The following is a 14457-nucleotide window of genomic DNA, read 5'->3' as shown; positions in this document are numbered from 1 at the left end:
AATCAAGAGGTTAGAAAGGACAAGAAAAAAAGTAAAGAATGGGAAAAAAAATACAAAAAGAGTGACTTCCAACATTCTTCAGTATAGATCCAAATACATAATAACCTCTTAATCTACATTGAAACAGAAACACAACATTGCAATATAAAAAGTATACCAATTTTAACAAGCCTATCTCTTATTCATAATGAGATGGCAAATAAAACTATCTTACATTTTTAAAAACAATAACAACAATAAAGCTTGAGTTTAGTCCTTTGTTAGAGCTTGTCATTGGAATTCTTACAGAATTTTTCATTTTGGGGTGATAAGTTCATAAGTGTTACTTTTAATTTCTAGATGGCAGTGACTTTCTTTAAAAAAAAACAGACCCATGCCCTAGGGAGATTACAATTTAACCTTTTCTTATGAAAACTACTGTGTTGAGCTAATTAACAAAACAGAGTTTACATATGCAGAACAGACTCAAAGAATAATGTAACTTCAATACAGTCTGACTTTAGACACAGGATCAAATACTCAGTTTTGTTGCTTTCATTTGCTTTTTCATTTGATGTTTTCTTTTAAGTACCCAGCCAATTTGATTCATTCTGCCTCTTTTACCCACCCACCCCCTACCCCTTTATTTTTTATTTTAATTCCATGCAGGTAAATCTGTTGAAAACAATGTTCCTCTCTGGGATTGTTACTCAAGGGGCAGGCCGTGGAGGATTCTCAGAGTATGTCCAGACTTACAAAGTTTCCTACAGTCTAGATGGACAAGTATTTACATTCTACAAAGATGAGAACCAAAATCAGGAAAAGGTGGGTAAGAGAGAGCGGCTGAAGGCAAAAGAAGGAAAGAAAAACAAAGGGATTCTTTTAAACCACACTTACGATATGTAAGCATTTTGGAATGATCAGATTTGCTTTATTTACATCGCAATGTTATCCTTTCAAGAACATAAAGTTGGACAACAAAAGCATTTTCAGGTGTTCTACAGAAGGGAAAACTTTGGTTTCCTTTAACTTTTCGTTAATTCTTCCCTTAATTCTTCTTTCTAGTGAAACAAAAGCCTAAAGCCTTCCCCTTCCCTCCCTTCCTCTTCTCTTCCTGTTTCCTTCCTTCCTTTCTCTCCCTCTCCCTCCCCCTGTCCTCCCCTCCTCTTCCTTTTTCTTTCCTTCCATCTTTCTTTCTTCCCTCCCTCCTTCCCTTCCCTTTCTGTCTCTCACACACGAACAAGTTTCCCATCAGGAAAATGTATGAGTTAAATGTGTAAAGTAGTGTGATTTACATTCAAAAGAAGGGAAAGGCCTTGGCAATTCATCTGAGCACTGGTGTAAATTGTTGTAAGATGTACAGAAATCCTTTCTACATTACGAAATATTATAAACATACATGGGGACAAAATGTTCTGTGATTATTTTTCCCCAAAGCCCTGGAGGGTCGGGTTTTTGGGGGAGTGGGTGGGTGCCTTTGAGTTAGTATTAATTCCTGACAACTGTCCGGATTACAATAGTAGCATGTGCAGTTTTCTTGGCAAGATTTTGGAAGAGGTTCGCCACTGCCTGCTTCCCAGGCTGAGAGAGAGAGACTGGCCCAAAGTCACCCCACTGGTTTTGGGTCTAAGGTGGGTCTAGAACTCACAGTCTCCTGGTTTGTAGCCTGGCACCTTAACTACTACACCAAACTGGCTCTTGTATAGAAAATTATACATTATGCGATATTGTAAACAAACTGGAAAAATTTGAGGTGTGTGTGTGGGGGAATTACTTAGTATCTGCATTACTAGAATTCCATTCCTATAGACTGACTTTTTAGCACCTTGCCTTCCCCTATACTTAACGCTAATTATATTTAATTTTCACCCTGCTCCAGATGGATGGGTAGCACTCAGTTTATAGCTTGAGGGTATTTGAAGAGCTCCTGTGGGTGTTAAATATTTGGAAATCCAGCAGTTCTGAATTTATTTATTTTTTGCAAGCCCTGACTAGCAAGATAACCAGAAGCACATTTCTCTTCAAGCATCATTGACTTTGTCAGTTCCTCTTGGGCTTCCTTTCTCTTCCTCTCCCCCCTGTGCCCCCATTTAAGGTCTTCTCACCTTGTGGGGGAAAAAGATACAAAGCACCTTTGAGTGAGTTAGTTCCAGTGTTAACTTCAGGCATGTGGGGTGTAGCCTCTAAAAAATTGAATGCTGAATTGACCTCATTCTAAAAAAAATGGCTTTGTAAGTTATTCTCCAAGTCCCTGCATTAATGAGCAATCAGAACTGCTGAAACTCTTAGAAAAAGCCTTTATTTGAATTTTCCAGCATCATATTTACCCAGGACTAAGTTTTACTAAATCAACCAAAGTTTGTTGATCTAGTTAAATTAACTGTTGCATCCTTGCTCTCTTGTTTAATATTACAAACAAAAGTCTTTTTTTCTTGAGCTGAATGCTAAATACTAAAATCCCACATGCTGTAAGTGGGTTTAACTAGTTTTTATTTTGTTTATTAAATTTATATGCCATCCATCTCACTATATCTCCCTGGACAGCTTATAGTGCAATAAAAACATAAATAGAAAAACAATAGAAAATCACAAGAGCTGAGTGTTTACTGACTGGATGCCTTCCTGTTGCCTATGCAGAGGTAGCAGCAGACATTTTTCTCTCTCTGGGCATAAAGAGAAAATATCTGCTGTGAACTCTGCATAGACAACAGGAAGGCATCCAGTCAGTAAACACTCAGCTCCATTCAATAACCCCGACTCCACCCCAACACAACGGATTACAGGGTCATTAAAAGAAACAAAAATCTGTCAGTTACATGTTTTTATTTCTCTACATTAATCACTTGCAAAGCTTAATATTCTTGAGTTCATCAATTATAGGGATTGTTTTTAGTTATTTTTAAGCAATAATATATAATAGTATCATTGTTGAGTCGTATTATCCTAAGCCTGCAGCTTATCTTAGTACAATGCAATCTTTATTTTGCTCAGTGATCCATGCACAATAAGATGTAAAAGCTTATGAGAACAAATAAATAAGAGAGCAATCGAGGATATTAGTCCTTGATGTGTCTTAAATTCTGCCACAGGAAATTTGCCTATGGTGCTGTCATTAGGATCAGAAGGTAAGCATTTTGTATATCAAAGATCTGTCCATCTGGAATGTTGTTGTGTCTCCAGGGCTGTGTAGCATTGGAAAGGGATTCACATTCCTACTCTTAAAATACTCTTCATTTTGTATTTTCCTTCCTGCAGATTTTCTCGGGCAATCAAGACAAACATACGCCTGTGACCAACATGTTTAACACTCCAATCATCACCCACTATTTCCGAATCCATCCAGGGGAGTGCTATCGTGGCTGCACTATGCGGTTTGAACTGATTGGCTGTGAAATGAATGGTAAATGCTTCCCATTGGTCTAATGAATTTTGGTGGGGGCGCATTGTCTTGCATGGATAATTGGACAATAGGGCTCCCATGCCTTTAGATAGTTTTTTGTTTCCGTAAGACATCCTTTTTCTTAACTGGGGACTGAGAAGAGGGAAGCAAAAGTGCTGACAGAAGATTGGTGAGCCGCAGTGGTGCAGTGGGTTCTGTGCAGTGCTTCTGTGACTGCCGGCTGCCTGCAATTTGGCAGTTCAAATCTCACCAAGCGCAAGGTTGACTCAGCCTTCCATCCTTGCAAGGTGGGTAAAATGAGGACCCAGATTGTTGGGGGCAATAGACTGACTCTGTAAAACCCGCTTAGAGAGGGCTGCAAAGCACTGTAAGTGGAATACAAGTCTAAATGCTATTGCTATTATGGAAACCCCTGGAGAGGTTCTCTGGAATAAAAAATTTCATTTTGGTGATCTTCTACTTTCCAGTAGCTTTTGAAAATTGGGCCTGAGTTGGTTTTTTTTTTTTTTTTTGACACCTGGAACAGTTGGGACAATTGGCCAGTTTGGTGTATTAAAAAAAATAAAAGGGTGCCTGGATGGTTTAAATTACCCTTCAGGAAAGGCAGAATTTTGCAAACTGTATAAATGATGTAAATGATCATGGTCAGCTTTTTTGCATAATCTGGGGCTCTGCTTCAAAAATGGGGAAGGCTAGAATGATGGACCATCTTGACTCTTTTAATTAGATGGTGACATGTTGATGCAAAGGGGATGCTAAGTATTTTCTTTAGAAGGCAAGTCTTCTATATTTGACATTGCTCATCATTTGAAAAGGGGACCTTCAGCTGAAGCATGGGACTTGCCCGTATGGTTGAGTTAAACTGGGCTTCAATGAACTTGACTTAACGGTCCTGGGAACTGTGAAGTCTCTATAATCCATCTTAAACGGGCCTGGATCTCTTTCTCATTTACTGCTTTCAGATGGACAGTCCCTAAGCATCGTAAGACACCATGAAGTTGTCTCAGTCCCACCTCCTTGTCCTTAGTAGATTTCTAGGTAGAAAGAGATGTTCAGAAGACTTCTTTTCTAAGCATTTTGTGATCTATCCTGTTTCAAGTGCATTCCCAAGTGCCCAAGACAGGTCATTTTGCACTTGAAATAGTTTCACATTGCCAAATGTGAAGCCATATGGTTTTTTTCATAGTTTTAATATGGCTTTTCTCCTGTTTTGATTGGGGGCTGCCCTGAGTTGATTATATGTGAATGTTATAAATAAAATGGCTTGAAATGAAATGTTTGCATGCCCTTAGTAGAAAGGGGGGTGGGGGATGAGATTGGCAGGAAATCAAGTTGATTTCATTTTTTAAAAAATTTGCACCAAAATGCGCACATTTTCCCAAAATATGCACCGTCATTTGCAGTTTTGCCTAGTAATTATTTTTGCAAATACTTTGCCTTTCTGTATATTCATGGAAGTATGTCCTTTTGGACAAGCATTTCCCCAGCAGTTCCCTTCTTTTTAAATGGATTAGATTAGAGATTAGAACGGCCCTCACTCTCTAATACTCTTCCAGAAGGCGCTGAAAACCTGGTTCTGCCAGCAGGTCTGGGGAACCCAGAGCGGGATGGAGCCCATCAAATGGCTTGTGTAATCAGCTGTCGTTGGGGTGGGGCGTGGTTTTTTTATTTTTTATTTATTTTTTCTCCAGATTTTTCTATCGTACTTTATTAATTTATTTGATTCTTTTTGTTAGTTTTTTATTGTTTTTTATTTTAAATGTGGTTTTACATTCTGTAAGCCTCCTCGAGTCGCCATGGGTGAATAAGTGGCAATATAAACTCAATAAACAAACAAACAAATAAATAAATGCACATCCTTAATCTGGAGTGTAGAATTCTGGCAGGTTGTTACTACATAAATGCTAACCTGGAATCATCCTCTGTCTGTATCAGCAAACATCAAGAGACCCTCTGGTGGTGGTTTCTATCTAGATGTCTGTTGCTGCTTTTAAAAATTGATCTTCCTCTTGGGAGACTTTTTTGGGGGTGGGGTTTCTCCTTAAAGACACCATCCTTGGGAGAGTCTCCTTCTGTGGGAGAGTCACCTTCCTTCTGAACTCTTGCCTTTCACCATGTCTATAAATCGTTGTGTTACAGTGTATTTCAACACGGCAGGTTGCTCTGATCCACTGGGCATGAAGTCCCGTCTCATCTCTGACCGGCATATCACAGCCTCCAGCATGTACAAGACCTGGGGCATAAGTAAGATGTCATGGTACCCTTACTACGCTCGCCTTGATAACACTGGGAAATCCAATGCCTGGACTGCCCTCACCAACAAGGCAGGCGAGTGGCTTCAGGTATGTCCTTGCCACAGAGGATAAAAGCTGCCGTAAGAAGAAACTGTTTTAAGTGGAATCTGTGGGATAGGGCTGATAAACATGGTCCTTATTGTAACCATACAGCCTCCTTGCATGTGTTGTGGGAGAGAGAGAGAGAAAGAGAGAGAGAGAGCTTTAAACTAAAGTCGAAGAATGAATAAAATAAAAAATGTAAATATTTCTGGTTCAATGCACAACGAAATATGGAGCCTGGGTTGTCCGTCAGCCCTCAGATGGAGAGTCAACACCCCCAGATCTGAAGGTGGTTCATGAGGAAGAGGAGGAACAGCTGGGTCCAGTGCCTGATGCACAAAAGGCAGAGGAGAGGAGAGTAGTGGAAATTTATGGGCCAGTCCTTGGGACGGAAGAGCCACTGCTGCTAGCAAAGCCCCACCCTGGCTCTGGGGATAAAAGGCAGGGGGCGGAGATGAATAGATGTGGCAAACAACTATTCATCTCTCTGCCGGACAGACTTGTTAGCCTGTGTTGTGAGAGAAGCTTTTTGCCAGGTTTGCTGGCGCTCCTAACAAAGGAATCATTAATTTAACTATAGAAGGTTTGTTGTGTTCGGGGAGCTGGGTCAGAAAAGCATGGTTTATAATAGAAGAACTTATTACAGGCCATCCTCAACTTAGAATCTTGTGTTTAGTAACCATTCAATTACAACAGCACTGAAAAGAAGTGGCTTATGGCCATTTTTCACACGACCGTGTAAGATCTGCATGGTCACATGATCAAAATTTGGCCACTTGGCAACCAGCTCGTATTTATGATGGTCACAGTGTCCCGGGGTCATGTGATCCCCTTTTGCAACCTTCTGACAAGCATAGGGATTGGGGAAGCCAGATTCCCCTAACAACTCAGCCACAGCTGTCTTACTAACTTAACAACTTGCTAAGCAGCCAGCTGTAAGTCAAGGATCACCTGTACTATTTAAAAAAAAAACAACTCAGAGAAGTTATTTTTCCACTTAGAAAAATAGCTTGCTTGAAATCAGAAAGGTTTATACTTGATCAGTTTGTGCATGAGTAGCTTGTCTCTTATCCTATCTGCGAGTAGTATTGCTTTTTTTTTTTTAAAAAGAGAGAAATGAATATGTTGGATTCATACCCTATTGGAGAGTCAATTAAACAAAGCTAATTTCTCAGGAAGAAGAGAACATAGAATAACTGAGTTGGAAGGGACCTTAGAGATCTACTTCAACCCACAGGTAGAACGGAAAACCCTATACCAGTGGTGGCTAACCTTTTTGGGCTCTTGTGCCAGCACCTAGAAGGCAATACACAGCCCCCTCATGCCCCCTGTGCATGTGCATGCAATTCTCCCACTCGCTGCCCCCTTACCCGCACTGCACCTCACAACTGATTTTCCACCAGTTTGAAGCCATTTCAGCCTCCCAGAGGCTTGAAAAAAGCCTCTGCAGGCTTTGCAGAATGAATAATAGACCTGTTTCGTCACTTCCGGCATTTCTGGAAATACAAGAAGTGACAAAACAGGCCTATTATTCATCCTGCAAAGCCTGCAGAGGCTTTTTTCAAGACTTTTTCAAGGCTTCAAACCAGCCAAAAATCAGATGTGAGGCACATGCGTACGCAGTGAGGTAAGTTTGCCTGCGGCTTGTGTGCTGGCACAAATGGCTCTGCGTGCCACCTGTGGCACGCGTGCCATAGGATCGCCATCACGGCCCTATGCTATTGCAGATAAATGGTTGTCCAGTGTCTTCTTAAAAGCCTCCAGGGATGAAGCTCCCATAATTTCTGAAGGCAAGGTGTCCACTGGTTAATTGCTCTTGTTGTTAGGAAGTTTCTATTTAATTCCTGGTTGCTTCTCTCCCTCAAATATTGGAACACTGCTATCATGTCTCTTCTAGTCCTTGTTTTCATTAGACTAGCATCCCCATCTTCTCCCTCACCCCAAAATATTAAGTCTCAAAGAGGATTTCCAGTGTTGTAATGAGAAAAACACATTAAGGATATGCCAGTTTGGTTGAACGGGTATATTTTAACTGACCGTCAGTGTTTAATTAAGATAAAGATTTGATCTTGGAGGTAAGGATGAACAAGCCCTTTTTCATTTGGCAATTCCTTTAATACATTTAAAACACCTTCCTCCTCTTTCCAACCTCAAATCTTGGCCCAAACCAACTCTGTTCATTCATAGAATTGGTGAATCTCAGCAGGTTTCAAATTATTATTTTGAAGTTTTTCAGGGCCTCTTTTCATTTCAAAGAATGTTGAGTTTGCAAAGCCTTTATACCTTAGCACAAAAGGAAAGAGGGATGGGAGAGATGTGAAGGATGCAAGCTCAGTCTGTTTTTCCTTAGTAATATTCCTTCTGATCCAAACAACAACGGCAAAACACAACCTACCTCTCTTGAATGCAGTTTAGGGTGCTAAAGACTTGAAGTTCCGTAGCTCTTATTCCCTTATACTCTTCTGTTGCTCCCATCTCATTTTTTATATTTTTGATGTTATAATCATCCTCTTTAAGATTAATAAATTTAATGTATATGGTGCCCAACTGCCAATGATTCTAGGCAGTTTTAGGTTTTTTTAGTTAAAAAGTAACTCCTAGTTAGCTTTTTACTTTTTACACTCTGTATGGATCTATTATGGAATTCCTTTAAATTATCACTTTTTATATATTTTATGACTCACATATAAATGTATGCATAGATAGTTCTTGACTAACAGCCACAAATTGAGCCCCCAATGTTTGTGGTTATGTGAGACATTTATTGAGTTTTGCCCCATTTTATGACCTTTCTTGGCACAGTTGTTAAGTGAATCATCAAAGGGCATTTATCACTGGAAGTTTTTGAGAAGAGACTGAACAGACACTTCTCTGAAATGGTATAGGGTCTCCTGCTTAAGCAGGGGGCTAGACTAGAAGACCTCCACAGTCCCTTCCAGCTGTATTCTGATTGATTGGTTTACTTCTACCGGTGGAATTATCACGCTTGTTTTCTGCAGATTGATCTTCAGAAATTGAAAAAAGTGACTGGGATTGTAACTCAGGGAGCACGAGATTTTGGGCACATTCAATACGTAGCAGCCTACAAAGTGGCCTACAGCAATGATGGGAAAACCTGGACTTTCTACCACGACAACAGTACAAACAGCATTAAGGTAGAATTGGGCAAAATCTTTTTGTAGGATTGGGAGTCAGTGCAGGGTCTGTCTTTCGTTTGTTTGTTCATTCATTCATCTATTCTTTTTTTTTTGACTCATTCATTCATTCAACACAGGCTCAGTTTGTAAAAAAGTTGACAAAAGCTTCTGTTAAAGTTATAATGTTCCCAACAGACATAAGGAAATGAAAACAACAAATATCTAATCAAAAATACAACACCACCAGGATATTGTTAATTCTTTCATAACCCAACTGTTCCCCACAGCATATTTTTTATATGTCATGGAGTAGTTCTTAGACTGTTCCATTAATGCTGTCCTGAAATGTTTCCTGTAGTTTCTTCAAAATTTTATTCCTCTGTGAAAGGGCGAAAAGGAGGAGGGAGGGGATGGAGGGACAAAGGGAAGGAGAGAGGGAGGAAAGGAACAAAGTTATGAAATATGACTTCCAGCTTTCTTTTCAAGAAATAATAGCAATCTTCTAATCCTCACTCAGATATGATATGGAGTGCGCTCTTTCAAATCCGCTGCTGCTGTCTTCGTCTTCTTCTTCTTCTTCTTCTTCTTCTTCTTCTTCTTCTTCTTCTTCTTCTTCTTCTTCTTCTTCTTCTTCTTCTTCTTCTTCTTCTTCTTCTTCTTCTTCTTCCTCTTCCTCTTCTTCTTCCTCTTCCTCTTCTTCCTCCTCTTCCTCTTCCTCTTCCTCTTCCTCTTCCTCCTCTTCTTCTTCTTCTTTTTTATGGCATATTATGAAATTTGGAATCTTTCTTCTGCCCAGGCTTGGTTAGCTTGTAAGATTTCCTTTTGAAAAAAAAAATGTGACAAAATGTAATTCACCAATGATGCCCCTTAAGGGAACTGGCCTTGCTTTGTTTTTCCTTGAAGATGTTTCATCTCTCATCCAAGAAGCTTCTTTAGTCCTGAACTGTCAGAACTGAAGAAGCTTATTGCATGAGAAGCGAAACGCCTTCAAGGAAAAACCAAGCCCAGTTGTCCTTTTGAAAAAACGCCTTTGGGATAACCATGACTTGGATGACTGAGAATCTCCATAGACATCTCCAAGTCTGTGTTCTTGTCCTCTAGCATCAGAGTGCCAGTGTTTTCATTGTCACACCAGGTGGCAGCACTTAATCTAACAATAGCTAAACAGGGTCAGATCTGCTTGGTACTATTAGGAAAGTAGACTATCAGGAAATCCAAGGGCAATAAGCTAGATGGGGAAGCTTTAAAGACAGCCAGAAAGAAGCCAATAACAAATTATTTCTATAGTGTACCCAAGAAAGCAACAGAGTCATTTGGAGTTAAATATCATTGAAGACTTTCATTAACATTTCCCTTTTTTTAACTGGTGTCCCTTGCCTAATTTCCTGTGGTTTCCCTTGGTAAAAATATCTGGAGTCAGTCTATGAATATAAGGCATCATAAGAATAAGTAAAGTGTGTCTCTCGGGCAACAGGAATGTGTTTCTAGCTTGGGTTTTTTTTTCACCATCCCAGATGAATTTAACTTGGTTTTCTCAATCTGCATATTCCAGTAGCCCTCGATTTACGACAATTGTTACTTATTTTATTTATTAAATTGGTTTGCTGCCCTTCTCTCTGCAAGGGGAGCCCAAATTTTTTGTTGCTAAGCAAGACGGTGGGTAAGTAAGTTTTGTTTCTTTCTTGCCAAAGTTGTTTAGTGAAGGGTGGTGAGAATTTCAAGGGATGCGGTGTCTCATTGGCTAAGACGCTGAGCTTGTCGACCAGAAAGGTCGGCAGTTCGGTGGTTTGAGTCCCTAGCACCACATAATGGAGTGAGCTCCTGTTAATTGTCTCAGCTTCTGCCAACCTAGCAGTTCGAAATCATGTAAAAAATGCAAATAGAAAAATAGGGACCACTTTTGTGGGAAGGGAACAGCGTTCTGTGTGCCTTTGGCGTTTAGTCATGCCAGCCACATGACCATGGAGACGTCTTTGGACAGCGCTGGCTCTTCAGCTTTTTAATGGAGATGAGCATCGCCTCCTAGAGCTGGAAACGACTAGCACGTATGTGCAAAGTGAACCTTTACCTTTTAGTGAGAATTTCAGATCTTTGCTAAACGTCTGTGGAGATTCTCAGTCCTCCAGGTCATGGTTGTCCCAAAGGTTCTTTTTTCTAAGAGGCAACTGGACTTTCTGTTTTCTTTTCTTTGAAGACATTTTGCTTCTCATCCTAAAAGCTTGAGCTGAAGAAGCAAAACGTCTTCAAAGGAAAAAACCAGAAAGTCCAGTTCCCTTTTTGGAAAAAAAAAGCACCTTTGGGAGATCTTTGCTAACTTCTTAAAAATGTACCTCTTCTTTTCTCCTCCTTCCCCTCTCCGCGTAGATATTCCAAGGCAACCATGACAACAATTCTCACAAGAAGAACATGTTCGATGTGCCCATCTATGCCCGCTTCATCCGCATCTTCCCTGAAGCTTGGCACAACCGTATCACATTGCGAATGGAACTTCTGGGATGCGACGAGTAGATGGTTGAACATAGGAGAGATGGTGTCAAGAATCAGACTGCTCCACCTCTCCCCACTGATGCTCTCCCCCCCCCCCAAGATCCCACGGGGCTTACAGTTCCCAGTGTCATCTCCTCCACATCTTTTATTTTTGCACCATTTGTAAGGAGGTCTTAGCTTTCACAGGTTGGGCATTGCTAAACTTTTAGAGATGATACCAAGAACTGGTGAAAGAAGGGATTTTAGTATGCCCTACCTGGTCCTTTTCTGGCCCTTCTTGCTTTCTCCAATTATGTGTCTGGCTCTTTGAGGCATGGTTGCCCAGTTCTGGATGGCCTCCTCAATGCCAGCCCTGCACTTTAAGGACCTTTTTTCTGTGGCAGGACTCTCTATGTTTAAGGTCCTGCCAAGTTTTGGGTTCTCCTGGAGCATGACCATACACTGTAGATTTAAGTGGAGCTTAGCAGTCATTCCTTCTCTCCAAGGAACCCTCAAAACTATAATTTGGGGAAACATCGAGTTCTCTAGCACAGATCCTCTCTTTCTCTAGAAATTACAGTTCTCAGGATTCTGTTTTTAGACAGCTGACGTGCATTTTATGGACAAAGGAACAGGTAGTTTTGCCATCCCGGTTTTGAAAATTAAATAGCATCCTCAGGCTGGTGCTTTCGGCTTTGTGCCAGTGCAAGCAGTTCCCACCTGTGTTTCTATTTAACTTTTGCCACCATGAGGGCTAGAAACTATTTCCCTTTTTTTAGCCACAAGAATGAGATTTTTCACTTGCACAGATCCCGCTGTTTTGTCTTCTTTTAGCCTCTTGTCTGGACTCTTCTGAAGCCACTCAATCACTTCCTCTTCCCCCAAGTACTACACTTGTTGCTGACTGAAAGAACTGAGATGTTCTTCTCTCTCCCCTCTCCCCTCATCCCAGCTGCCACCAAGGATTCTACTCCGCCATGTCAACTCAATCCTTGGCAGAGATGCTAAGAAGAAACAGAATTTTCTGGAGGGGAAGAAAAACATTTAAAAAACAACGCAAATAGATGCAGGCCGTTCTTTTTGGCAGGGCTGAGGGAGGGTAGGGTTGGGACATATGTCTTTCTGTAGTCAGTGGCTGGCTATGGGGTGGAGTGGGGAGAAATGAGGATGTGGGTTCTGGAAGTAATTAACCCAGAGCAAAGGAATCCAAGGTTGTAAGCAATTCTGAGGACGGCTGTGACTTCGCAATGGGATGCAGTGTTAAAGAAGGACAGGCAATATTAAAACTCTGATGTCTGATGTCTCTCTCCATGTGTGGAACTCAGAAAGAACTTTAAAAAAGCTTTTAAAGAAAGAAAGAACCAACGGGGTGGGAGGGTAAGGGAGCTGGGGTGGTACACATCAAAAGGCATCTTCCTAGATGGGTTACTTTTAGAACTCAGAGAAACTCTCTGAAACTTTTGTCCAAGTTTTGTATCTCTGGAAATTCAAGCTACGTCAGCGATGGGCAGCTCCATCTCCATTTAGTGTCCTGTCAGGCTAAACTTGGAGAAAACTGCCCAATTTCTCCCCATATCAAGGCAAGAAGCAGATGGAAATGACTACTTTACCAATATGGCATATTAGACTTATATACTGCTTTACAGTGCTTTTACAGCCCTCTCTAAGCGGTTTACAGAATCAGAATAGTTGTCCTCAACAATCAGGGTCCACCTCAGAAGGATGGAAGGCCGAGTCAACCTTGAGCCTGGTGAGATTTGAACTGCCAAATTGCAGGCAGTCAGTAGTCAGCAGAAGGAGCCTGCAGTACTGCACTCTAATCACTGCGCCACCACAGCTCAAGCCCAGCATTGTTGAAAAGTTGGGTGGGATACATTGGTGGTGGTGATGATGATATCCATTCAGTCACATCTGACTCTTGGTGATTCTGTGGGCCAGGTCTTGCCATATCTTCTGATCTTGCACTATTTCTTTGAATTTTTCTATGCGCTGTCAGCTTCGATGGTGTGGCATGCAAAATAACCCTGCAATCATACCTTCAGCAGCTTCAAACAACATCTGGCTATCCAGATCCTTGGGAAGGACTTGATAGATGGATAATAATGCCAAATCCACTCTAAACATCTGGCAAACTGGGCAACCAACCACCATCATAAAAACCTGAGCAAACAACTCAAACTTTCCCCTAATTCAACCCTGCCCATGTGTGTGGTGCAGCCTCTCGATGGCTTTTGACTTTTCTCAAAAATGAGGTGTGTGTTTCTTGGTCATCAGAATGTTCTCTGCCGCTGGTGTTAGTCAGGGAAGCCTTATAAAGCAAGGGTTCTCCTGAAGCTTGACACTGGAAAATAAGAGAGCTAAAAGTTTTTTTTTAATTTGGCCAACTGATTCTGAAACCTGAAACTGGCTCAAAGTGGACTTCTCTCTTGCTCTTGCTCTTTTTTTTTCTTTTGCTGAACTCTTGCCAGGCAGAGAACAAGGAAAAGGAATTGTGAGTTTTCATTAGGCTATTGAATGAGTGGTGCGGTGGCCTAGAGGTGGAGCTCTTGCCTCACAATCAGAAGGCTGTGAGTTCAATCCTAGAGGCAGATATTTCTTTCTCTGGGCACAATGAGAATATATCTGCTGAACAAAACTCCGCATTGGTGACAAGAACGGCATCCGGCCAGTAAATACTCAGCTCTATTCAGTTGCCCTGAATCGCAAAGGATTATGGGGTTATTAAAAGAAGGAGATTAGGCTCTCAAAGATGGATTTTAGGATGACAATATCAGTCTGCAAGTCCCAAATTTGAAGTTGCTATTTAGAGTTTAGGGGTGTACTGCTTCTCTAAGAACCTGAACTCTATTTTCTGAGGACTTTCAGTTTATTGAAAGGAAGAAACTTCAGGGAAATGAGGTAGAGGAGGGATGAGGTTGGAGACCATTGGACTCTTGACATGTATTTTATGATGGTTGTGATGCCCTGGTGTCATTGGATATCCATTTCTGAGTTTTCCAGTCATTTTCTGACAAGCAAGCTCAATGGGAGAAGTTGGATTTTTTGAGCAACCATTTGATTCACTTAACAATTGCAATTGCTTTGCTTAAAAACATGGTTAAAAAAGGGTTGTTAAATTGGAGGACAAGTTGAATCCTTG

At 41.0% G+C, this 14457-nt stretch overlaps 1 protein-coding gene across 2 annotated transcripts in view; it reads left to right on the top strand.

Moving 5' to 3' along the window:
* Window positions 1-13491, top strand: part of MFGE8 (milk fat globule EGF and factor V/VIII domain containing) — a 34045-nt gene extending 20554 nt beyond the window's left edge. Inside the window, exons 6-10 of one of the 2 annotated variants that reach the window (XM_026709345.2) lie at window positions 649-804; window positions 3235-3379; window positions 5537-5721; window positions 8715-8870; window positions 11217-13491. In XM_026709345.2, the coding sequence (XP_026565130.1) occupies window positions 649-804; window positions 3235-3379; window positions 5537-5721; window positions 8715-8870; window positions 11217-11360 (786 nt within the window). In that variant the 3' untranslated portion in view covers window positions 11361-13491. Of the gene's footprint in view, window positions 1-648; window positions 805-3234; window positions 3380-5518; window positions 5722-8714; window positions 8871-11216 lie in introns of both variants that reach the window. The other variant, XM_026709344.2, reaches the window with a different exon arrangement.
* Window positions 13492-14457: the final 966 nt, after the last annotated feature.

The sequence above is a fragment of the Pseudonaja textilis genome, chromosome 13 (assembly GCF_049901715.1).
Source record: "Pseudonaja textilis isolate UNSWEBS1 chromosome 13, rPseTex1.2, whole genome shotgun sequence".
Taxonomy (NCBI): domain Eukaryota; kingdom Metazoa; phylum Chordata; class Lepidosauria; order Squamata; family Elapidae; genus Pseudonaja; species Pseudonaja textilis.
The sequence above is the reverse complement of the archived record's forward strand: the minus strand, read 5'-3'. Positions and strand labels throughout refer to the sequence as shown.